The sequence below is a fragment of the Peromyscus eremicus genome, chromosome 15 (genome assembly GCF_949786415.1).
Source record: "Peromyscus eremicus chromosome 15, PerEre_H2_v1, whole genome shotgun sequence".
Classification (NCBI taxonomy): Eukaryota; Metazoa; Chordata; class Mammalia; order Rodentia; family Cricetidae; genus Peromyscus; species Peromyscus eremicus.
This window is the reverse complement of record NC_081431.1, coordinates 81,929,150-81,955,952: the sequence shown is the minus strand read 5'-3', so window position 1 is coordinate 81,955,952 and position 26,803 is coordinate 81,929,150. Positions and strand designations below refer to the sequence as shown.

General features: G+C 38.8%; 1 protein-coding gene across 3 annotated transcripts in view; it reads right to left on the bottom strand.

The window, feature by feature from the left end:
* Window positions 1-8,467: 8,467 nt before the first annotated feature.
* LOC131925151 (contactin-associated protein like 5-1-like) overlaps window positions 8,468-26,803 on the bottom strand; it is an 898,625-nt gene continuing 880,289 nt past the window's right edge. For all 3 annotated transcript variants that reach the window (XM_059280428.1, XM_059280429.1, XM_059280430.1), the window contains exons 22-24: window positions 17,718-17,936; window positions 10,975-11,046; window positions 8,468-8,664 (exon numbers count right to left, since the gene is read on the bottom strand). In XM_059280428.1, the coding sequence (XP_059136411.1) occupies window positions 8,468-8,664; window positions 10,975-11,046; window positions 17,718-17,936 (488 nt within the window). The remainder of the gene's footprint in view (window positions 8,665-10,974; window positions 11,047-17,717; window positions 17,937-26,803) is intronic.

Below are 26,803 nucleotides of genomic sequence, written 5' to 3'. Positions count from 1 at the left end.
CATTTCCCTCAAATAACACCTTCCATTTTTCTCCCCACTATAAATACAGTGAAAACTCCTACCGTCTCCATTTATTGTGAAATTCAAATATTCAGTCTCTGGATTCTGTTTTCTCTCACATTCTCCTGCCTTTCCATCAGCAAACCTCACTGATTCCTTCCATGCTCAGATACACTTAGAATCTCCTTCACTTCTGTTGTCCCAATGCTACATTCTTCAGAAATCTTATCTCCTCCTTTGTTTTCATTCTTTCCTCTTTCTTTTTAATTCATTCTTGACTGAGCAGTTTAAGGACATTGTAAATTGTCCTGTCTGACAGACTTAATTCCCTTGTAGGGAGTTTGTTTGTTTGAATGAGACAGTTTTGTGTAGCTCCAGCTGGCCTCAAGATCACTATGTAGCCAAAGATGACCTTGGAACTTTGATCCTGTTGCCTTCACTTCCCGAGGAATATTGTAATTATAGGTATGTACAACCATGCCTTGTTTGTTTGGGGCTGAGGATCAAATCCACGGTGTTTGTACATACTATGAAGTCATTTACCAACTGAGCTACATCCACAGCCCATTAAATCACCTTCAGTTTTTATTTATATGTCCACCAGATGACTCATAAACACAAGTGTAAATGAACACTATATAGAGACAAATCTACTCCACCAGAATGTACATCTGCTCTTTCAAACATAGAGCTATTGTGCAATTAACCGTCCTCTAGAAGAAGGAAGTGTAGGCAAGGTAAGACACAAATACAGGTGCTGTGAGTGGACACTGAGAAAGAATCAACAGGGCTATAGGTTTCCTGGGAGATGCTGAAGTCAGGATGGTTCAAGATCCTTTCACCAAATCAGTGAGGTTGCTCATGTGCACTTTTGTGCCTGTTGTGCAGTTTGGTATGAGTCAGTTAAGGAAGAACCCAAGGCACTACTTTGAGCTACACTGAAATCAATAAACCTAGAGAGTAGGCATTTTTTTTTTGTTTTGTTTTCCATGGGTCATGTTGGCTAGAAGCTAATGATCTAAGAAATCAGAGTGGGTACTCAGGGATTAATTACTTGACTCCTCATTAACCCAAGAACAACACAGCAAGACATATTTGTGTTCCACACAAAATGATACAAAATTCTTTCTTTATTAAATATACAATATTTACAGGTAAGTCATTCTTCTGTACAGCAAAAACCATAGAAAACAAAGAAATCTAAGGCTAACTTTAACTTTCTCCATACAGTGTATTAAGACATGTTACACGGTATACAAAACAGACTTGGGATGAAGCAACATTACACAGAACTGGGGATTCTGACACAGGAACAAAAACCATAATAACCAAAGAAACAAGGAGTCTCCAGCTAATCCCCGAGGATATGGTCTGCTTTGCCTCTGTTGTGCTTTTATCAAAGAAAGCCTGTATATATCATTCATATATGTAATAAGAATGATATATATAAATATATATTAATTTTATATATGTATATATATATATACATATATAAAATTAGGAGAGGTCCTGTTATACTTTGTTAATTATTTGCTAAAGGCAATCTCCCTGACCTCTCATTTTTCCAAGAAAGTGCCAGATAGGCTCTAATTTCTAGGTTGAAATGGACAGGGTAATTCTTTGTCTTAGGGATTTAGGAATTCCATGAACCAAATGTGAATTGTTGCCTGTTTTATAGGATGTAATCAGAATGTGTCATGTGTCTTCATTTGCCTATGTTTTATCTTCCTGCCGTAGGCTAGCTGTCTATGGGAAGTGTCTGTTTAAGACAACATAGGCTATTGAAATGCTTGTCTATTAACAAGGTAAGGAGAAAATTATTGACATTGATCCCCATTAGATATGAAGTCCTTCTCATAATATAACTACACTGTTTTAAGCAAGATATGGTTACTTACTTTTTTTTTAAGTATTTAAGGCAGGACAAGGTTACACTGGTGGCTGCTGCCATTCAAAGAGAAGAGATTAAGCTACTTCATATATGTCCTTTGGGATATGGCTGACTATAATGTGAAAGTATACCTAGTCAGAGGTCCATTCCTATTATCCTGTAAGGTTGTAATGAAAATGGCTCCATCTGGGGAGGCCATTCAAGGGTCTTCATTCAGGGTGACAGAAGGATTGTTCTGCACACCCAGTGCCTTTTTCATATCCTCTGAGATTTACTGCTGGGATCTGAAGCATGGCATAGTCTAATGCTAATGAAAATATGACCAGGCTTTAATCACTGGCACACATCACCTTTTTCATAACTTGGAACTAGCCTCGTAATTTTAACCTGCTATTTGATGCAAGCTTTACTTCTGTGCTGAGTGGCAGCAAGGGAAGAGTGTTCTCAGAGTATCAGGTGGTGGCTTTCTGAAGTACACTCTGTGGGTGATAGAAAGCACCATGCCTTTCCATCATTATGACATGCCAATGGATGGCATGACCAAGGGAGGGAAAAGAAAGACCACTAGACTGATTCCAGTATTTTAGGACTTCCATCCACAGCATATCTGAATAAGGGCAATGGACCTGAGGATCTTGTCCATAGTTTATTTTACTTTAAGCTGTCATCTGGGTGCTCCCCCTGGGCAGATAAATCACTGTGGTGATAATTCCAAAGCATCCCTGGACTGTATTAGTAAAACATAAAACTGGAAAATCACAGAGGTAGGGTGAAAATGCCGTGTAAAGATGAGTAAAACATTTCTCATGCAGGGCCTGTAATATTGCCTCTTCCTAAGGTGTAAGACAAATTCATGAAAGAGACTCCTGAGTTAGGAGCCAGGAAAGTGGGGAGAGGAACCATCCTTACTTCATGGTGGAAGCTCTGGCCCTTTTAGCCTCCAGCAGCCATTGCTTGCTCCATGAATGCCCTCTTCCTCCTTGACAAGCTCCCATCAAATCTGCTTTAACACAAAAGCCCACTGTTACCTAAGCCGCTTGTGTCCACTTCACCACTTTGTAGACAATAAACTTCACAAATGACAGAAGACTAGCTCACCAAGTACACTGTTTCACTACTACATGTGCTTCTCACTCTCCCCCAGAGTACCTTAGTGCAAAATAAGAGGGTTGAAATTACTAAAAAATAGCAAAACAATCATTAGAACCCTGTATGAGTCATTTAAAGAATTTCCAACACAAAGTGGTCATACTTTCTCTTCCTACAAAGTAGGTATGCATATAGTTATATAGTTTTCTGGATAATGTTTGAGGAACAGCCCTATTCATTTTTACTCGTGTGTGTGTGTGTGTGTGTGTGTGTGTGTGTGTGTGTGTGTGTTGTATCTTCTCCCCTTTTAGGTTAATCAACTATTTAGAATTTGTGAACACAGAGCTGAGAAAGAATAATAACTAACATTTTCAAAATAAATGACTTCAGGAAGACTGGGTAAGGCCAGAAGAGAGGTGAAGAAAGCCCCCTCCCCCCAAACTGGTAAAGAAGTGATTCAGATACACTGTGCATCTTTTAAAGAAAACATTTCCAACCTGCATGAGAGACATGAAACAGCACTCAGGCATGCTTCAAGAACTCAAGCATGTTTGAGTTTACCCATACCATCCTTCCATTAACCTCCTTTGCCACTTACAGGTACAACATCACTTCTTTATTTATTTAGTTGAAACTTGGCCTGTGGGTCAGTTGAGGACAAAGCAAACCCAAACAATAGCTTCAGGAAGTAATGAGTGGCAGAATTGTAGAGGTGCCTCAAGAGCCTCTTGCCAGACTGCTGGTGCAGCAAGGTTGATAGATTGTAGCTCTAGGGAATTCAAAAGAAGTGAAGCAGTTGGTAGACAAACAAACCAAGCATGAGTTCCCCAGGCTTGGTGCCCAAGTCCATGGATACCATGGGGATGTTATGAAACAACTTCTTAATGTGAGTCTTCTAATTGAGGTGGTATTGTGCAGAGACTGAGCATGCATGATCTTCAGGGTTGGAAACATTCATGTAGAACACAGAAGTTTCATTTAGATGGAAAACACATCAATAAATTATTCATTCAATAAATAATTTCTAGTTCCCAGAGATTTACCTAAACATAGTCAAATGGTTCTTTAGGGCAGAATGAGGAGTGTTAAAAATGCCAGAATGCCAACCAGCTTAAGGGAGACCTAAAAGAGCCATGGCCATAAGTGAATATCCACCAAAAAAGTAAAATCAGAGGGGGGCAGAATTGGAGACTGCTCTTTTCTGTCTCCAGTCTTTACACAGGTCTGTCATACACAGAGGGCATACATTTGGAAATCCTTAACTGGAACTGACATGAGAACATAGAGAACTTAACACCCTTTCAAATATCTGACATAGGCAGGATGGTGGTCTACACTTTGGCAGAATTAGGTGGTTCTCTGTGAGTTTACAGTAGAGAGTCTCAGACCTGCCAGGGCTACCAAGTAAACCCTCTTTAAAGAAAGTGTATCAGATACAGGGACCTTTTTTCTTTCTCTGTCCAAAGAGTCCATTTACCACCCTCTACAGAAATTCTTCTGCATGACCAGTTACCTTGTTTGAGGAAGACAAACAAAGCAATCATTTCTGCTAGAATTAATAAATAAGACACAAAATTATAAGAATAGCCCAAAAATGTGGTGGCTTTTAGAACTCTCTGGAAAGTGGTTTGCAAATAATCTGTGCCTAGTTCTTGCTCTCTGCTCCCTTGTGCTGTGTGTGCACTTTTGTTGCTGTAAGATTGCACTTTAAGTCCACAGGGACAGTAAGTATTTGTATATCTAACAGAACACTTGGGAGTCAGATGTTTCACATATGTCTTATGACTGACTACGGGAAAGAGAACTGCATACTCATTTAGTTGTGGTCCTGCTTCTCCTATGATATGGTAGTCAGGATTCTGACAAAAGTTGAGATTTAAGATAGTGCCACTTCTGATTTCTAAAGAAAACAAAGTTGTAAAATATCAGCTCCAGAGTTCTTCAGATGAACATGAGCTAATCTACTTTTGAAATAGACATCCAGAAAATGACAAATATCTATTTTCCTGGCCTAATTCTTGGAGAAACCACAGCAGTCTACCTTATGCATGAACTGAATATCACAGCTGTTGCTAAAAGTCTTTTAGGGTAAGAAAACATACCATAGCTTACATTAATAGGTTTGTTCAGTGGAATAATATCAATGGAACAGCACCTTAGGATGGGATATTACACAGGTGTTTTTGATCTTACTATAAAGGGCCCATATTCCACAAATTCTTTTTGTAAACAGCAGGCATCAATGACTGAGTATTATATAATTATACACTGGGAGGCACCACGAAACCTGTATCCCATCAAGGGATGTGGCAGCTAAAGGAGGATTAGAACACTCTTCCTCTTGTTTTGAGTTGTAATTGTTTGAAGGTGGAAAAGACAACTGCAAAACTGCATAAACCAAACAGATATTGCCACCAACCCTGAAACATACTCTTGCCTCTAGCTGTGATGTGCATTCAACATAGTAGAATGCAGAGTGCTGGATTTTTCACCTGGTGTGTGTTGTGGGGTTATTAAGAAATTCTGATTTCGCCCTGAGACGACTTATGATAATACACCATCTCAGCATGCATCCACCATTTGTCTACATGCCCAGTGTCCTGGTATGCATGGCCTGCACATCCAGGGATGAAGCCAGTAGAATGTGTGCTATGCAGAGGGCAGAGACTGGCATCACACATTTCCCTACATGATTATTTCTAAGTACATATTTGTGGATGAGAGAACCATAATACTGATTTGTCTTGTACTTCCATGTTTATTCAATCACATCATGCCAGAAAAAATGTGGCGCTTGCTTCTGAGGATTCCAGTTAGAAAGTGTTCCGGCATGGCTACTCTCCCTTACCTGTTGTTTTGTTACTAGAGGCGCTTAGGGCTAAATTTCAGCATGACTTTCATTTCTAGAGGCAGGGAAATATGCAGCCAAGCAAAAGGGTTTATACAACCTTTTATAGAGCCAGAAAATCCAAAAGTGGAAATTGGAGAACAGGGAATGAAGGGAATATGGAAATAGACTTTCAGTATCTCTCATTTTATTAGATGATTATTTGTCATATTAAAGATAGAAAAATTAAAAAGGACATCTTTGTTAAAAGATTTGCTTTAAAATAAATTCACTAGCAAAAGGATAGCAATATCCTAAAAGAGGAAAAGGGTGTGTAACAATTCATAGAAAATTTTAAGGAAAGAACTTGTATTTAGGACAATATCTCAGAGTTGTGGATTGTGATGCCTCACCCAATCCTTACCTCTGTAGCTCTGCAAGGGAAGAAAAGTTACAGATTGGGAACATGGATGAAGCCAGTGAGGGCTTCACTGTGAACCTCTTGTCCAGAGAAATGCTGAACAATCAGAGGTAGGACACTCTCTAAAATAGATGACCTGCTGACTGTCAGGGCACCTGCTTTGCAAATCAGGTCTGCCCTACAAAGAGAACTGACAAGGATCTTCTAGCATTTCCTAAGTCCTAAAGTGTTTGGGTGATCACTTTTCCATTGTCTTTATTCCAAGGTGATCCAAGGGCAGAGTTAAAAAATGATCAGGATTACCCACCATGAACAAATTTGAGATGCCTTTTTGAATTAACTATATGCTTTTCTACCAAAAGAACGCCAAGCCTGATGCATTACTACCTTATTCAGGCAAGGAAGGTGAGTGCACAGGCACCTTTGTGTACGTGGGTGCAGACTCAGAAATGTAATGTGATTCACAAACTATGGGCTTCCCTCAAATCCCCTGAGCTAGAGGTGGCCACACTGCCACACACAAAAGCCAGGCTCTTGCCTCTTGGAAAAGAGCTCAGTTGTCAGTGAACTAATAACATGTGTTCTAGAATGTGACTCCTGCTTCCTTGCACATTCTGTCTTTACGGGAGTGGATGGATGGGGATAAATCAGCTGGATATTTCTCACTTTTCTTGCCCTTCTTTTCCTTGTGTTTTTCTTTCTTTCTTCTTTTTTTTTCTCAGTTCTCCTCCAAGATGAGCTAAGAGGGCCTAAACATTTTTCATGGAACCAATTTATACTTTTATTTGAATTCTGTTTGTGCTGCCACAATACAGACACATGTATATATTTTTCTTCAATATAGCAACCTGAGGAATAATCTAGCTAACATGTTCTAGTAAAGTAGAGAAGGCAGTTTTAAAGTTCTGGGAGCAGCTATTTCCTCACAGCTTTCTTGACACCTCCTGGTTTCAGGGTACTGAATCCACGCCTCAAACAAGAACAGCAAGAGAGGCACAAAGTAACTGCTCGCTATTCTGTAGATAACTCAGTAAATGCTCAGTTATACCATATTGGAAAGTACTGAAACTCTACAGAAAGGATGATTAATGGAGTCAGGGGATACTTATGGTGTCAACATTAAACTAACACAGATGTCTCTGCTTGCCTGTAAAATGCTACCAAAACAAACAGGCCAGAAGGGTCTCCCTCTGCTCTGGGTCCCCCAGCTGGGTGTTCTTATAACCTAGGCTCTCTACGTACAGTCCCTTTGTTTTCACAAGTGTTATGAAGGGCTCCAACATCAAACAGACGTATACCCTCTCTCTCCACAGCTCTCAAGGGAGCCAAATTTCCCTGTGCACACATGGAGTCAGATGTTTCCAGATATTTAAGTCCTAAATGGAGAAGGCTAAAGGCAGGACATATGACTGTGGCCTTGCCAGGTGTCTCACACTCACTCAGCTCATTGCTCTTTAATTGATGTCTTAGGAAAGAATGTCCTGGCTACTTTACAAATACCTGCTTCAGCCACAAAAACAAAAAACAAAAAATGAAAAAACAAGCAAAATAAAAAATTAATAATAAATGTCTCTAAGACTGGTTAGATAATGTCTGCTTTAGAAGAATTTCTTTGTGTCATAATGTATTCCAACCTCTCTATCTTATCACAGGGGACCTAAAAAGAACAAACATTGCTTTCTCTGGGTGGATTTACTTCATTCCCTCCTGCTCTATTAGACTCCCTAATAGACTCTTTGCTTAAAGGATGACCTGACTCTGTCTGTCTCTGTCACACACACACCTACCACTTTTCTCCTCTCAGGCCATAGTACCTACTATATGGTATGGGGCAGCATGTTGGAGACAATTGTTAAAGGCCAATGCCACAGAGCTCCAGTCTAAAGGGAGCTGGCAAGACAAAGTGCCTGAGAAACTGCAGAGTGAAGTTTAAAAACTCAACCACAAACATCGAATATGCATGTGTACACACGTGTTCTTCCTTGTTTACAACAGTGAAATCTGTGTCTCCAGTGCTCACTTTCACTATGATGCCTATATCAGTGGACTACAGTAGCTACAGCTACCTGATCTCCTGAGCTGGGTGAAGGAGATCAATGCTCTCGGCGGATGCAGGCGTGTTCCAGAAAAATTAATGGCGAAAGAGAGAAAGAGAATACCTAAATTAAAAGACAGGAAAGAGAAGAGAAAATGAGGGGGGAACCCACAAAAAAAGAGGACCAGGTGACCCTGTAGCATCTCAGATGAAGTATTCCCGTTTGCACTCGCTGGTTGTGTTTTGCAAGTCAATGTCATTTCTAAAGGAACTGTCCAAGTTCTCTGGGTATTCCTTCTCCTTCATCTGATTGGTACGGTGTGACTGCTTATGCTGATAGAGGAAGCGGGTCATGATGCCGATGATACAAAAGGTGATAAACGTCACCACTGCTATGACACCTGTAGGGAAAAGAGGGGGACAGAGAAGAAAGCTGTTACTGAGAAAATTCAGTCTAGACAGGCACATACTTTGGAGGGAAAAAGCAAGCACACAAACACAGATCTACTCTGTATGCAGAAATAAAGACCTGCTGAGAAGCCCTTGACCTGCAGTTTCAAAAAAATCCCCTGCAAGCAGAGTAATGAGGGAGAAAGGCTATTTCTCTTAGAAAATTATGATGACGACCTAAGAATAAACATGGAGTTAGAACAACAAAGGGTCTGTGTGGTTTCTGAGTTGCTTTCGTTGCTAAGGATCAAATCCAGACTTTCAAGATTTAAAATAAACTAAGCCTTGCCAAGAATCCTTTGATCTAAATGCCACCACCACCACCCCTGTGTGTGTGTGTGTGTGTGTGTGTGTGTGTGTGTGTGTGTGTGTGTAGGTGCTTGGCTGCCATAGCACCTGTGTAGATGTCAAAGAACAACTTAGGAGTCTGTTCTTGCCTTCCACTTGTTTTGATGCAAGATTTCTCTTGCGTTCTCTGCCATTTCTCCATTATGGGATTTATTGTGAGACCTTATTTCAAAATAAATAAACAAAAAAAAAAATCAAGCCACTAAGCAACAAATAGTATGCACACAAAATTAATAATTAATAGTGGTAAAACACTTAAGTTTTGGTCAGTAAAAATAATTTTGTTTATGATAAAGTTTACATATTTCCATATTTCATATTTTCTAAGTTGTTGGTTATTGTTAATTACTATTTATATGAGTAGATATCAGAAAGTTAAATATATAGACCTATCTTGCACCAAATTTTTAAAAGTTGTGACCATAACTAAGACCACTTACTTTTGTCATCTATTCTAAGATCATTGTGTAACATGTTTCCCAACTATTTTAGAACAAGGCAAAATAAAATACCAAAGTTGATAGTCTGGGTGGCAATGAATGAATCTGAAGCATGAACTAGAGCTTTACAATGTGGCAGAGGTTGCCTGTTTTCTACTACTGGGTTGAAGGAACTATTGCAGGCTGGAAGCTGGGCAAGCTTCCCGGGATCTCCTGTGGGGCTGTGATAACCTTCCCATTCTTAGAAAGACTCAGTGGAGCTTGCCAATGAGTGGAGAAGGCCAGAACCTACAGTCTTTCCTCATCAAATGAAAACTTACAGGAAGAGAGAGTTATAAAATTCTCTGTTACATGTACTGATTTAAAAGAAAAATCAGGTTCAGTTCTCTTCCCTGGAGAAGGCATTCAGCTCACATGGATGTTTTAAGTATTTCCCTAAGGAAAGATCATGGTTTTCCTGCTCTAGGATGCTACTGTGGTAGAGTCCTTCTGTTCCCATTCTTCTTTGGAACCAGCTTCTGTGCTGTTACTGCTGCCTGCTTGCCTATCTCCTTCTTAGCCAGTCTGCTCATTCTAGGAAAGCAGTAACTATATCTCTCATCCTGTATCTCTATGTTTAGTACAGGTCTGACCCAGAACTGGAGCTAATTAAATAGAAGTAAAATGAATGACTCCTGCCGACTTTTAAAGAACTCCATCTGGTGTGGATTCATTCATCCCAGCTGCCAGAAAGCAGGGATGAGGCACCTGCTATGGTTATAAGTCACCAATGGAAATGGATTTTCATATCCCAAGCATCTTACATTAAACAAAACTTGGGAGTCATTCCATGTTGCAAGACCCAGATGGGAACATCAAATCCCTGCAGGCATTAGACAAGCTAAGACAGAATAGAGAGTGAAGCAGGGTAAGACCAACACATAGCTCAAGAACTGTAAAGCAAGGGAAGGTGGCGGGAGATGAGCTATAAGCAGAGCAGGCGAACTCTCCACCCATAACCAGATGGGCTGCTGGATTTGGAACTTCAGTCGTGTAGGCGTCACCCCGCTCATTAGATCTAACCCAAATCACTCCATAAAGGAAAACTGAAAACGGCTGCAGCTCCATCCATCTGTCTGCCCCACTGTGACTTCTTCCCATATGCAATTTTATTGGTCTGTTTTGTTTGTGCTTTAGAAGTGACAACTGGATGCAATGAGCAAGGTGCAGGTTGCCTGTCTGTGAGTCAATGCTCCAGCTGTTGGCCGAGTTCAGCTGCCTGCTGAATTGGAGCAGAATGAAGCCCCAGAGCTGCTGGCACTGGAGGAGAGCCTGCTATTAATCTTTCAGCATGCATAAAGAGGCTAAGAGCTTGACAGACAAGGCCTGGTTCTGGGTGCTAGATGATCATGGGTAAGGAAGGCTTCAGGTACTTTTCTGCAGAGCACAGGATCATAGATATCTTTCCTGCTTTCAGTAATGAAGACAGGTTACCTCCAATGACTGCAGAGTCACTCCGGACTGCATTTGTGAGTGGTTCACGCTCATCTGTTTTTCCAAAAGGATCTAGACAGAAGAGAAGACCAAAATGTAAATTTCATTCTTCACTCGACCACAGGGAGAACATACTCAGTGTACAACCGTGCAGTGTAACAAGAGTCCTGCAGTGAGATATGAACTGGCATTTTGAAAGGAACCTAAATGAGTGGCATTTAAAATGATGAGCTGAGTGGAACTCTGAGCCCACATTAAAAGCTGAATTTTGGGGCTCCAATCTGTAATCCCAGTGAGGGAGTAGCTGGTCACATATGCAGATCAGGTGTAGATGCAGGGGAGCCTGTGCCTCTGAAACAAGGTGAAGAGACCCAACACTCAAAACCGTGTCCTCTCACCTCTACACACTTCATGACATGTGCATGCGCACACTTCATAAATTTTTAAAGATGAATAAAACGTCCTGCATAAAACCCATAATTCATGTCCTCATTAGATTCTAAGGAAGTTATGAGAAGCCTTGAGCTGGTGAGGGTGGTGCCTGGCCCATGCACCTTCCTTCAGTCACCCCCTCATCCTTCTCTGCCTTGCTGGAGAATTCCTAGGAATGAGAACTGCCTTTTACTTGAAGCACACTTTCCCCTGTGCCTCAGTGTCCTCTTGAGCTGCATGAGGAGGACCTGAGTCTACTGACAAGGACGGCTAAAGCACTGAAAGAATTTACACCTCAGAGCATCCCTCACCAGAAAAGCAGCTTTCCAGGGTCTACTCTTAACCTCTGAGTCATTGCTGTAGCCCAATTTATTTTTCTTTTGAGACAGGGTCTCATATATCCCAGGCTGGGCTTTAACTTGCTATATAGTGGAAGGAGACTGTGAACTTGCCATGTCATAGAGGATGGGAGGCAGGGGGAAGAAAAAAATGAGAGCAACAGAGAGATAGGAAGCCTTGAAGTGAGGGAGACAGGAATGGAGAAAAGAAAGGGTGAATGGAGGGAAAGGACAGAGAAAGATATAGTGAGGGCCAGAAGTAAAGAATGAAGAGGAGGATAGTCCAAGGACCCTCACAGGCCTGGGCCTGGTAACGTGGCTCTGCCAGGCTTTGCCCTTCCCCCTTTCCTCTCCCTTGTAAACCATAGATTACATCCCAAAAGCTAGCCACCAAGGTCTATTACCTTATTTGGACATTGTCTTATGCCAGACTCATTCCTGATGATGACTGTCAAAGTCCAGGAATCAAAAGCCCCCTTCAGTTCACCTCATTTACATGGTCAGTGAAAATATACCACCACATCCTAGCCCATTCTAACCCAGACCTCCCCCTTTTCTCTTCTTAAGGCCATTTGTTGCTGTTTTGCTGCCTGGGTCAGAAAGCAGCCATGTTTTTCTTCACTGTTGGAGCCTGTATAGATTTCCCAGTAGCTTTGCCCAGCAGGTCTGCATAGAGGATGATAGGACCACGGGCCTGAGTGCAGGTGTCTGAGATGGTCTGCACTTGGCTGTGGTGGGGAGAGGTCTTTTTCTCCACCCCTTGGCATTCCTATAAAAATCCCTTGGCAGAGATCATCAGGGCCCGATGGGTTAGGATCCAGGCCCTCTGGAGGCTGTCCTGTATTTTCTATCTTTTTCTCTCCCTTCTATCCTTCTAACTAATATTTCCTGCTGCTTATACTCAAGAGTATTCTGGGGAAATGTGGGGGTAGGGGATGGCCTGCAACACTTTACCACTTAATAAAGGATTACTCCAGTGAAAACAGGTGTTTGGATGTCTTTTGTGCCTAATCCAGGGTCTGGGAGAGAGGAGAGCGCCTTGCAGGCCTCACTTCACTAGGAAAGGAGATAGAGGGGGCTAAAGAGAAGGCGGCAGGAAAACTTAAGAGGGGAGTCTGGGCCACAGGGATTCAGAATGAGACAGAGGGCAAATGGGAGGGAAGAACTAGAGAGGGAAGGAGGGAGGGAGGGAGGGTGAGAAAGAGAGAGAGAGAAAGAGAGAGAGAGAGACAGAGAGACAGAGAGAGACAGAGACAGAGACAGAGAGCCAGGGAGAGACAGAGAGAGACTGGTAGAGAGACTGACCAGAAGACAGGAAGGGAGAGCAGTAAGTGGTGGGGGGAATGGCAAACCTTTAGGTATTCTACCTCCCGTGTCCTTACAGCCTCCTTGCTCTGGCATACTCCTGTGTCAAGCTTCCTTCCTGGAATTCCTCCTGCTTCTCAATGAATACTCGAATCTTAACTGTCTACAGCTAATATTGTTACTTTTTCTCCATAGGTCATACTGGTTCCAACTTTATTTAGTTCATGTACTACTTTTAACATAGTTCTGATGTTAACCTAGATTTCTCCATTTCTAACATGTTTTGATGTTGATAGGTTAATACATATTAATTTACTTAATTAACTCTAATTCTCTAGTGTTTACTAATGCTACAGAGAAAACATTTCAGATCTAAGGTAACATTTTCAATAGTATGGTTGGTGATCAGGTTCTGCAAAGTAGCTCTTATCACAGTGATGACATATTTCAAGAGTGTCTCCTTTTTAGAACTGATCAACATTGAATATTAAACTTTAAAATCAATCTTGGCTTTAATTCTCCCTCCTTCAAACATAAATGCCATAGCCTAGATGCATAAACACATCCAGGTATGTGGATCCACCTGACGTCTACCATCCATCTATGGACCATTTATCTGTCTATCTACTTATCTAGTACCATATCTTTGTCAATAATTTAATACTATATGTGTATATATACATGTGCATATTTGCATCATATAAGGACTCCCATTTTTAAATATAATACTAGACATTGCTTGATAACTAAGCAAAGGTGAATTTTCACCCAGTACTAAATATGCTAGAACTCACCAAAAGATATGTAACAATACTAACACATTTCCTTTGAGAAAGGTCTTCTGCCTACTGAGAGTTTCAAAGAACAATTTGAATCAAGACTCTGTTGTTCCTTTTTTTTATATCTGATATCAGTCTGTAGCTGAATACTGATACATAAGAGTTAATGTTGTAAACTAATAATTTAAAACTTTTTTCCCTGAATTTTATAACTCATTTGGAGACCTTGCTGGCCAGGTATGGACATCTTTCCCGGGTGTGAAACAACTTTCTTGGAGGTGATACAATCTCTCTGCAGGGGAGTTAAGACTGAGGGTGTTCTAAAGGGAGGTTCCTTAAGACTCAGCAAGTAAACAACCCAGCAACTTCCATAAGTCCCTGAAGCTGACTAGATGTAGTAGTCAAGCTTATATAGGCAGTAAGGTCTGATTAGAGACACTCTCATATCAGTCAAGCTGCCTGGAAGGTTCTCAGACCATCAGAGCTGCCTGGAAGGAACAGAGATGAAGGCTGCCTGCAAGAGGTTCTCTCTGACCTATTGAGCTGCCTACAAGTTCTACAGTGTGCTCCAGAGTTTCAGCCTATATGAGCTATCACCCATGTTGGGATAGGCTTTGTCAACATGAAGCTGTCTTTGAGTCATTTCTATTCCTGTGAGTGACCCATCACACGTAGTCCTGTAAATGGCCCCAACAAAGCTCACTCGTTCATCATATTGGAATTTGGGGATCTCCTAGTTTTGGTCTGTCATCAGTTCTCTGTCTGAAGTTAACAGATGTTTTTTTCCACATCTCCTCAGGAATAGTGTCACACCGTGCTAGGCTAATTAATTCCAGGGATACACACAGTATGCTTTTCACACACACAAACCAGTCATTTCACAGCCTTCATCCCCAACCACCCTGCTGTTTGACTCACACTCATCAACTCAATGTGCCTCTTCATCAAACACCAGAGACCATTCTGGGACAGCTAGAAGTAATCTCCATAGCACAGGTTTGCTCAAAGTTACTCAACAGATCCAGCTCTAAAAGGGCTCAAGCTTGCCTGCCTTGCCTCACTTCCTTCTAACAGGACACAATCAAGTCCTCAAGCCCTATTTCCCCCCAATTCCTTTCATTGTGCTGGCTAGCCCCTATGCTTCTTTATGTAGATCAGATAGATAGATAGATAGATAGATAGATAGATAGATAGATAGATAGATAGATAGTAAATGCACACACACATACACAGATATTTCCATTTTCCTGAGAACTATCAGTAATGAATCTTCTTTCTAACTTCCACCCCTTGCCTTTGGATAACCGGTACCCTGAGAGTGATAAAGAAGCATTTCATTGCCACAGACTTTGCTGTCCCTAATGATTGATGGTGTTGGAACTTTTCATATGGCCACACTTTTCATGTGGCACTTTTCTATTGGTCATTTTTATGTCCCTTTGGAAAAATGTATATTTAGATGCTTTGTCTAATTTTAATCAGGTTATTTGTTTTCTGGCTGCTGATTTAAATCAATTAATATTTCTTGAAAATTGACTATGAGGAGATAGAGTCCACAAATCTTCTCTCACAGCCCACAGATTTTTTTTTTCATTTTGCTGATCATTTCATTTGCTGTGCCGAGCCAGATCTAAACTTCGTTTTACTCACTCACTTTCGCTTTCACTATATGCATTTAGTCATATCAATACATAGCATTTTCAAGACTAATATCAAGGATATTTTTTTCTGTAGTTATCTTTCTGCAAATTCTAATTTCAAGACTTATAAACCAATTAATGATTTGCATGTCAAGTATTTTTATAGAGTAAGAAATTTCCAATTGCATGATTTTCTTGTAGCTAGCTAACCCTAAGTCCCTTATAAAGAGACTGTCCTTTCCCCAATGCTTGTCAAACATGAGCTGATCACATATGCCTGTGTTACTTCTGTGATCTCTAATCCATTGCCTTTGTCTTTATATCTGTTTCTATGACAGTACTACATAATTTTGATTATTATGCTTTTCCAATGTAATGTGAAGTCAGCGACTGTGATTCCTACAGCTGTCTATAATCCATGATCTTTTTAGTATTATTCATAATAGCCAAGATGTGGAAGCAACTTAAGTATCAATGGATGTGTGTGAAAATAAATTGTGCTTCTACTCACATGGAAATACACTCATGCTTATATAAATCCACATATGCATACATACACATACTCACACAAACACACACCAGAATATTACTCAATCACAAAAAGTTGGTCTCTTCACTTAAAAAGAATGTGGATGAAAACATCCCATTCAAAGGAATAAGTCAGCTGTCATAAAGAAAAGGAATGTATGTTTTCACTAATATTCAGAATCTAAAAAAGAAAGACAGAAACAAAACTGATAGCAGTACACTATGACACTTGACAGTAGCTTGGGCTTTGTTGGTTAAAGAATACAAATTTTGTCATGAATAAACAAAATCATAAAATGAACAAATATGTTTTTATGGTCAAATGTCCTTATCAAATAACTAAACACATACAGTATAACTAGGTAAAATGATTATGTGCAGTATATGTACTTATGTAATTTTGTATGTATGTATTCATTTATTTATTGATGTGAATGATGCATGTGTATTGGATGGTATGTTATTCCATAAGGGCCATTGTGGAGGCGAAAGATTTATTCCTGATTTTTTTCAATCATTTTTATTGGGAATTTTTGAGGCTATGTCTTTGGCTGAATCTGGAGGTTGCTAATTCAGAGAGGTTGTCTGTTTGGGAAGCCTCAGATATCTCTTGTCTTTGCCCATGCACTGTGTTACAAGCACCCACTGCCATAACCAGCTTTTTATCTGGTTGCTGGGAATTGAACTTGGGTCCTCATGACTGTACAACAAGCATTTTAGCCATTAAGCCTTTTTTCTAACCCCTTCCTACTAATTTAATAAAAACAATCATCATATAATACATATACATTTTTATCACATTTTATACTTTGTCTATAATTTTGTTACTTCTTTCTCCAAAATGCTAGAGCCTAATACTGAATTTAATATTATCTAAGTCCCCATTCTGATGTTTTCATGCCCCCTAAATACTTTAATCCTCACATCAGTTTCTATTTAAATAATAGTGATGTACTAATTCACATACATATTATGTATATGTGCATTATATGTACTACATGGAACTACACATTAACTAATACTACTCATCACCTTAAACTAGAATTACATTAAATATATGTTAGTTAATTTTAATTGTTAATTTCTTAATTATTAATTTTCAGCTAAATGCATAAGATGTATATTGTTAAATTTCATATTTAAAATGTACTATTAATTAAAGTAGTTAGTATTCTAGTGTTTGTATCCTTCTTTTGTTTATTTCAGTTCACCACTGTTTGTGTGATGGTTAGTGTTAATAGTCAAATTTTTGAAAGAATCTAGAATCACCTGAGATACAGGCTCCTGGGTATGCTTGCAGGATTATCTTGATTGCTTAACTGAGGTGAGAAGAGCTACCGACTGTGGTTGGCACAGCTCTCTGGATGGGATCCTGGACTGTATAAATAAGGAATGATCTGAATACTGGCATGAGTCCATCATGCTCTGATTCCTGACTGTGTATGTGACATGACCAACTATGTCAAGCTCTTGTCTTGATTCCCTATTATGATGAACTGGATTCTTGAACTGTGAAGCAGAATAAATTTTCCCCCCCTTAACTTGCTTCTGTCAGAGTGTATTGTGAACATAGATATGACCCATGAGAAGCCAGTTACAGTTTGTAACCACCTATAATCATGCAAGGTAATGAGCAGAGTGCTACTGGCCAACTTAGCTCTATAAGACAGAAGAAGTGTTGTTAGTGATGAAAACTAAAGAGAAAATCCTCTGGGAAGTACCTGATGAAGAATGCACAGTGGTCACTGCATTCATATCAGAGTCCGCCATGGAGCCACAGTTGTACTCTGTCAAGGTCCCTTGGACAGTCACAGGTGCAATGCTGGCATGGCGGAGGGCTGCCTTCAATGGGGCTATGTGGTTGTATTGGACTGAAGAAAGGCATCCAACAAAACCCAAGGTGTTTGCTTTAGCAACTTCTGGATCCAACCCAAGAGTCTCTGCAATAAATGAAAAGAACCACAGGTCTTAGTTTTTTTCAAATACTCTACGTGTTTTCCTTGACCATTACCTAAAATGACCAAAACTTCCTTGTTATTCTCTGAATAAGGAAACCATACATATCTCCAAAATGACCAAAACTTCCTTGTTATTCTCTGAATAAGGAAACCATACATATCTCTCTTCCTTGTTTCAACTCACATTTACTGCAGACATTAACTAAAATGATTGAAACTTCCTTGTCATTCTGTGAATAAGAAACTATACATATCACTCTTTCTCATCTCAACTGCACATTTACTACAGGAATCACCACATGATTCAACTATTTCTCATAGAAAAGGGCTGTGACTTTCTCTGCTTTGATACAAAATTGTTTCAAGCTTCAAAATTTTTATTTCATGTATTTTTTGAATTGTAGAAAGGGTAATGTAGCTGTATTATACTCTAATCAAATGATATATATTTGAAAGAATTTGTATCTCTGTCCTCATCATTATATATCTATAGATTAAGGTTTTTAATGCAAGCAAATCACAATGCTTATTACAACATTTGATTCACAATTGTAACAAGGGAAAAATAATAAAAAAGAAACAAAGGGATTAGAAATGAAAGTATGTATCCAAGAGATGTATCATGCTTGTTGTCTCAAGGCAGCTGAATAGACTGAGAGAGTAAACATCTCTACCTACATCACTTCTCTTCATCGTACTGATTGGGCACTAATTGGGAGAATGGCTTTTTGCCTATGAACATATTCAAATTCTCAGGGTATTTTTTTAGACTTTATAAATGATGAGGATGCAATCATTTGGGATTCACAGCAAGATCAAATGTCTCATTTTCCTCAAGATATCTCATTCCTTTTCTTAAAAGGGGTCATTTAAACAAATTGCTATGGTGCAATTACATAAAACTGCAATGCATAATGAATAGTATTTTTCTTAAGGTATAATAGTTTCAACATAACTAGATGGCTCAACTGGTTATTTTATTATGATAAGCCTTTTAGTTTCTAGAAGAGGGGCAGGGATTTCCTTATCTACCAGCATATATTATAATTTTATTTTGATTCATAAATGGTCAAATGGTGTCTTCCTTGAATGCTAAGAATACATTATGCTGACTGTATTAAGGAAAAGATGTGAGGACAATATTGCAGAAAATGAGATGTTAATAGTTCTTAGTAATTCTTGCCCTCCTATTTCTCCTCTAATTATTTTCTTTAAAAAAGGTTTATTCAGATTCCACTTCCCGTGTGTGTGTGTGTGTTTGTGCATTTGCACACATTTATTTGTGTGTGGGTGCTTGTAGAGGACAAAAGAGGGCATCAGATTCCCTGAAGCAAGAATTAGCTTTGTGGGTGCTGGGAACCAAATTAAGGTTCTCTGGAAGAGCAACAAGTGCAGCACCATCTCTCTAGCCCCATTGATTTTTGTCCTCATCTTACTATTTCCCTTCAACATCCACATAAAAAAAGAGCTTGCCACTTGTCTTTTCTTACATGCAAAACCAGTAATGACACATTACTTCATGTGGCCAGAATAACACACTACTGAAAGTTTAAATAACTTAAATTGCTAAAAACATAAATTCATTACCTTTCATCTCTGTAGGTTGGTTATAGCTGAAAGTTTTCTGTAGTCCTGCCAAGCCCCACAGACCTCACAGTTGCTTATAAAATAATCCCTCAGAAGATTATATTAATTAAAACTGCTTGGCCATTAGCTTAGGCCTACCATTGATTACCTCTTATATTTAAACTCAGCCCATTTCTGTTAATCTATATGTTGCCACATGTTCCATAGCTTTACCTGAGTGCCATTACATGCTGCTCCCTGGATGGCAGGCTGGTGTCTCCTCACTCAGCCTTCTTCCTCTTCCCAGAATTCTCATTGTCTGCTTATTCTGCCTATACTTCCTGCCTGGCAACTGGCCAATCAGCATTTTATTTGTCAATCAATCAGAGCAACACATTCACAGCATACAGAATGACATTCCCATCATTTCCCCTTTTCTTTCTATTTAAAAGGAAGGTTTTAACATAGTAAAATTATATATAACAAAACAGTTATCAAACAAAAATAATAGTTACAATATCTAGTATACATATATTTGGCAAAATTTAAAAAAAATGCTATCTATCCTATATTTGTGAGTCTAAGGTTTTATATCTAACTTATCTTTTATCATAACTAAGGAAAATTATAACTATCTAGTCTTCAACTACATCAAAGACTCTAGAAGAATATAATATTACCTAAGTAAACAGGAAATGCATTGTAAGCAACTTCTAAAAATCTGGAATGACAGAGACAGCTGACTGCCTGGACAGTCACCCAAAGTTCTTCTGTAATGTTGGGGCATCCATTCTTCAGCCTACAGGTCTCTCAGTCGCTTCTCTCTGTGTCCTGTAAAATGTCTGGTAGCTTCTTCTGTGAAGCAGGATCATCAAAGATCATCTTGCCTTGCAAAGTTCAGTGGTCACTTTGTTATGGGTCCTGCATGTCCAGTTGATATAACATTTTCTCAAGCAGTCTAGGTAAGAACAGTTTCTTGCCCAAATGGCTATTTTTGCCAAGAAGAAGATAAACTCCATATGGAGTGTCTTTGATGCTCATCCTCCTCTCTCAAGTAAATCGGTGCTCCCAGGAGCAGACGTGTCTCATTGTCCAGAAAGTCTAAGTTTTTAAAACATTTTAAATGCCATATTCTGTAGGGCTTTGAAATGTTTGAAAATTACTTACCTAATTGAATTATATCTATGTATACCTAGAAAACTTAACATGACTGTAAGTTTGCCTATCATAGAAAACTAATTATTAATCTATATTTCTTAATTATCTGTTAAAATTTAAATGAGTTACATAATCATAATACCTTAAACGAGAGTAGAAATATACATACAGTATGACAAAATTAACTTTAAATTTGTATCAAAAACTAAAATCTATACCAATGTAAAACATTTTAAACAAGTTACTCTTTAAAAGTAGGTTCAACAATCCATCCTTTTATCTTATCATATATATATATATATATATGTATATATATTATATATTTCCATATCATATAGTTGGTAGCCTGGTAGTGCCAACTGGGCTTAAAATCAAGGTGTCAGTATGGTCAGGTTTCTTCTGGATCCTTTGGGGGAAATGATATTTCTCTCCCATGTCCAGCTCCTGTAGTCTTCACTCATGCCTAGCCTCCTTTGCCACTCTTCATGATAAACAATGTTGTTGCATTTCTCTGTGCCTTTTTTTCATACTCACTTCAACCTATGATTCTTTTCTTTACCTTTTTATTAGACCCTTGTAGCTATAGTGATTTCATCTAAATAATCTAAAAGGGTCTGGATTGAGGAAATGACTCAGCCATTAAAGTGATTGTCATGTCAGGTATGTAGAACACATAGTAGTCATTGATTGGTAGTTAGTGAAGTGTGGAGCTGGCCATTGGTTGGTAGTGTATGAAAGGCAAGATTATATCTCAGAAATGATAGAGGAGCAAAAGACTAGAGAAGGGAAGTGTAAACTGGAATGTTATCTTGGTACTGAAGGATTTAAAAATAGTGGAAAGTGAAGTTTCATTGAACTATGCCTTCAGAGTCTAAGTCAAGTGTGCTACTTCCCATTTCATGAGATCACTGGAAGGCAGCCTTCACTGATCCAAGGAGGATATCACTATAAAGGTTGTGACAAATCAAAGCTCTTTGTACAAAAATAAGCATAGAGAAATTGTGTGAAATGCTAGAAAGTGACATTCTTTTTTTAAAGAAAGGTTGTGTGGAATAAAGTCTTATCTCTGGGAAGTGTTTATTCTAGACACATTAAGATTTCAGATAATGAGAGGTATCAGAAAAGGAATAAAAACAATTACTATGTAGACTCAGGGGCTTGTTATAGGTCTCAGTTGGTTAAAAATATTTATCCTGGGAGTATGAAGACCCAAGTTCCATTTGAAAACCCCACAGTGGAAAAAGAGAACCAAACATGTGTGCTGCACATGTGAATAGGAAATAATAGGAAATTAAAATTTCATAAAATAATAATAAATAAAAATATACTCTGATTGAGGTAACATGTGATTGGTTATTTGATATTTACAAAAATAGAACAGTAAAACAAAACAAAAAACCTATAAAGGACAATTTAAAAGATTTTTACCTCTCATTGTATTATAAACTTATAAATAGTAAATAATAATTATTTTCTCCAAATAAGTGAACAGATGAAAATCTTCAGTATTTATCACTCATTGGGTAGTCATTCTGCAACACAGTGGTGTTTATTTACTTTTAAAAGATTTTATTTTTGTTTTTATTTCTGTATTTACATGTGTTGGTATTTGTTCATGGATGCAGTGTCTTCAGAAACCAGAAGAGGGCATCAGATCTCAAAGAGCTATAGTGAAATAAATTTATATAATACACATGAAAGAGATCACCAACTAAAAAACTCAGTACTTTAGTCAAATCTTCCAGAATTCACTGAGCTTTGTACTAAAGATATGATATATTTTGTAATTAATGATTTTAGTGGTTAGGTTATCATTGAACTAGATAAAGAAGCTAGGTGAGGGAACTATTTGATGTCCTGAGCCAGAGAAACAAAAATCGAAGGCAAGTTTAACCTACAAAGTGGCTGCTGACAAGCACGCAGCACATATATCTAAAACTCACCACCAAAATACACCAGTGCCATGCTCTGTTCCCAAGATTTCCTAATGTACAGGACTTCTACTGAAGCAAGGAGAACCATGAAGTTTCTTTTCTTTAAATATGCTACCACTTTACAAAAACATGGGATTATACAAAGAAAAAAACTGGATTTCTACCTGCTTATTGGGAACAGATTGAGTTTATCTCACTGAACACACTTTAAAGTACTAACAAATAACAGTGTCTCCTTCCCTTCAGACTCCTCCCGCTGTCCTGAAGCGCTAACAGGGAAATAGCATGGAACCCTGACATAGTGCAGGTGGGACAGTGGGCAGACTTGAGCTGATGAATCTTGCTACAATACAAAGGACCTTCTTCGTTATTTCTAAGCTTTGATTCTGCCCACTGTTAACCAAAGGTCATTGTGCCTGCCACAAAAAGAGTGGGAAAATAAAACATACCCGTGAATCTTAGCTGAGTGTCCATAAATGCATTTTGGTGACTCTTATTTTTGCTTACATGTTGTAATATACATTGATGTTGCCCAACATGATAGAGTCACATGTCATGGAGTAGCTATTTAACATCTTCATTTTTGTTGGGAAAGTGGCTCTGTAAATATGAGTGTCTATCCACATGCTTGAGAACTTGTGTTTGAATTCCCATAGCTTACATAAAGGAAGCTAGATTTCACAGCCTTTGCCTGTAATGCCAGAATTTGGGGGTTTACATAAGTAGATCCTGGGATCTCCCTGGCCAGTCAGTGTAGTATAAATGACAAGCTTTCAGTTCAGTGAGAGACTGTCTCAAGGGGATGAGCTGGGGAGATATAATAGACAGTACTTGATATCCTTCTCTAGCCTCCATCTGCCTGCTCAAATGTATACACACACACACACACACACACACACACACACATACACATAATACATATATATATATATATATATATATATAAAATACACTATCATATGCACATTATACATATATACCATATATCACACTATACATATATGCATAGTGTGTGTGTAGTTATATTGATAGCTCACACTTACATTTTTTATCTTGGGGTAAGAACATTTAAAATATATTCTTTTAGGTCTCTTTAATGAATAGCAAATTCTCTGTGTGGGTCTGTTTATTTTTGAGACTGGGTCTCAGTAGACAGTTCAGATTATCTTGAAACAGAATTCTATGCCACACTCTCCCAGGATTTGGGATAACAAGCCTTTGCCAACTCACCTGGTTCACAATGTATTTTCATTAACTGTAGTCACTACAACATATGATAGAATTTTTGAAGTTGCTCCTCATCACTGAAATTTTGAGTTTTAATTAACATCTCTCCATGCTAAATGCATGTTCTTAATGGTTTAGTGTTAGATATGCTATTATCTTTATTGATTCTATTATTTGTCAGTTTCAAATTCTTTTGTCTAAGTTTAATATCCCTTCAGTATACCCAAGGGATATAATGCGCAAGAACTGAAATGCAATTGTTGCTATACTTACTTGGAAATTTGACTAAATGTTACTCAAATTTTGAATGACTCAGTTGATAATTTACTAAAGACTAACTTCTTCAGTCATTCTTAAGATTTTATTGTGATTATTTTTTATGTGTGTGTGTTTGTCTGTGTGTGTTGAATGTATACCACCATATTTGTGAAAGGTACTCTCAGAGATCAGAAGAGGGCATCAGGTCCCTTATGTTTGATTGTGAGCCACCAAACACAGGTGCTGAGAATTGAACTGAGCGTTCTCTGGAAAAACAGAAAGCTCTCCTAACCACTGAGCCCTCTCTCCAGCCCCTTCTTCAGGCCTTTTGAAACCTGACTTGCCACATTAATTTGCAAACACACCAGAAGATTGGCAAAGCCAAGGAAAGAAGAACAAAACCAGTCTTAGCCTGAGGGCACAATGGTCGGCAAGTTTTGACATAGAGAAAAGAACAGGGCTAATCCAGGAGAACTATTCAGGCAGGTTTAGTGGAGTTTTTATTATTTTTAAAAAAGCACAAGAAGAGTTCACCAATTTGCTCAAAACAAGCTAAGCTCTGGAATGTAACATGACATTTGCTATATGTCAAAAGTCATTCATGATATTTGAATCTCTAAGAGTCATAAAACAAGCCAGGCAGGCCCGCATGACCCTGGCTTATAAAAGGAAAATGTTGTACCAGGATAAAATATAAATAAAGGGAACTGTTATAAATGGAGATATGAGCAGAGAATGCAAGCAAAGTGGTTTTGCCCCTAGAGTTCACTGTAGCTGGAACAAACTTATCTAGATGAAATGTCCAGCATTAGGGCTGAGGAGATAGCCCAGCCCTATCTGAGTTCAAATCTGCAGTATCTACATAAAAGCTAGACACGGACATTGGCACCTGGAACTCCATCACTGGGATGGGGGTTCACATGTGGAGATAAGAAAATTCCTAGGACTTGCTTGCTAACAGCTTGTTCCAGGTTCTTTGAGAAACCCTGTCTCAAGGAAATAAGTTGTAGAACATGGTAAAGAAGGATGTTCAGACAAATGCTGGTCTCTGCATGTTTCCCTGTTTTCCTAACAAGGAATGGTTTCAGATGATATATCTTATGGAAGAGAGAGGTGCCTGGCTGTGAGAGGACAAAGGGAAATGTGGGCATATCTAAGGCAGGGGGTAACAGAATATGAAAGCTCCCCCAGAAAAATGAGTCATTTTGTTTTCATCTTTGTGCAAGCAGTGGTCTGATGTGGAGAGGTTTGGGTGTTTAGGCCATCCACTGGAACAATAGAACCTACTGGTGAACATCCAAAAGAGGATGTTTTTTTCTTCCATACATGAAGTTGGGAGGGGACATGTTGTGGGGATATGAGGTGAACTGAAGAAGGTAAACGTGGGAATATGATTGTATTTCATTATATACATGTGTAAAATTATCTGGGATAGAGAAAAAGTGTAATAATACAAAACCTAATACTCCCTTGGTTATAATAAAATGCCTGAATAGTAAAGATTATGCTGCATAAAGCTAAAAATGAGAAAAAACATTTAGATTTTAAAATACATGATTAGACAATTATGGTATAGATGGCCCATGGCCCACAGTTTCAGAAGCACTAGTGTGGTGTAGATATTTCACTTTCGGAATACTTCTTTCCTGTAGGAGGCTCCTTGAGTCTCAGGACATAAAAAAAAATTAAAAAAAAAAAAAGAAAAAAACCTTTTAAGGCTCAGGAAGCAAAATACCTCAAGTTTCTAAGAAGTTCTCAAAACTTAAAATATTCACAAGATAACAATTACCAGGGCAAGGAGACTCTCCAACAGTCAATCTTCCTGAAAGTTTTACAGAGATCTTCAGGGGTACAGCTTTCATGAGTTATCATTGTGGAGGGGGTGGAATTTTCAGTGACGCAGCTGCTTTTCAGTATACATGCTCCTGTAATTAACCCTTCACTCATACTCTCATAAGTAACCCCAAGAAATTCAGATGCTTGTTAAGTTGGACTTTGGTGGGATTGCTACTGTGATCTGCCACGGGTTCCCATTTGGGGTGAATAGAAGTTTGTTTGCCTCTCACAGGAAGTCACACAACTGGCTTAAGAACATTTTCTTGGAATGAATGTAGTTGAGTTAATGTATTTGTTCTTTTGTTTTCCCTTTCTTTGATAAACATGGTGATTAAAAGCAACTTCAGGGGAAAAAAAAGAGTTGAATTGGCTTGCACTTCAAATTCACAATCACTCACTGAAGGAAATCATGGTAGGACCTCAAGGCAGGAGCCATGAAGGCAGAATGCTTAACTGGTTCACTTTTTCTTGTGTTTTCTGGCTCATACCCAGCCAACTTTCTTATAGAGCCCAGACATACCTATCCATGGATGGTGTCACCCAGAATGGGCTGGGCCCTCCACATCAATCATCAGTCAAGAAAATGTCTCCTCATCATGGCCACAGGCAATCTGACCTGGGTAATCTTCTGAGTGAGACTTTCTCAGATGACTCTGGACTATGTCCAGTGTATTACTGAAGCTAATAGAGCAGTGGTTGTAACACAGAATAAATGTTAGAATTTTCAAGGCATGAAGCAAAGCCTGTACAAGACAGAAGTTTCATACCAGGAAGAATCAGAAAGGCAAAGGCTGATTTTGGAGAGTTAGGTAGAAGCCACGTGGAGATGAGATCCTCCATCTTCCAAGGCACTTTTTTTCCACCCATTCA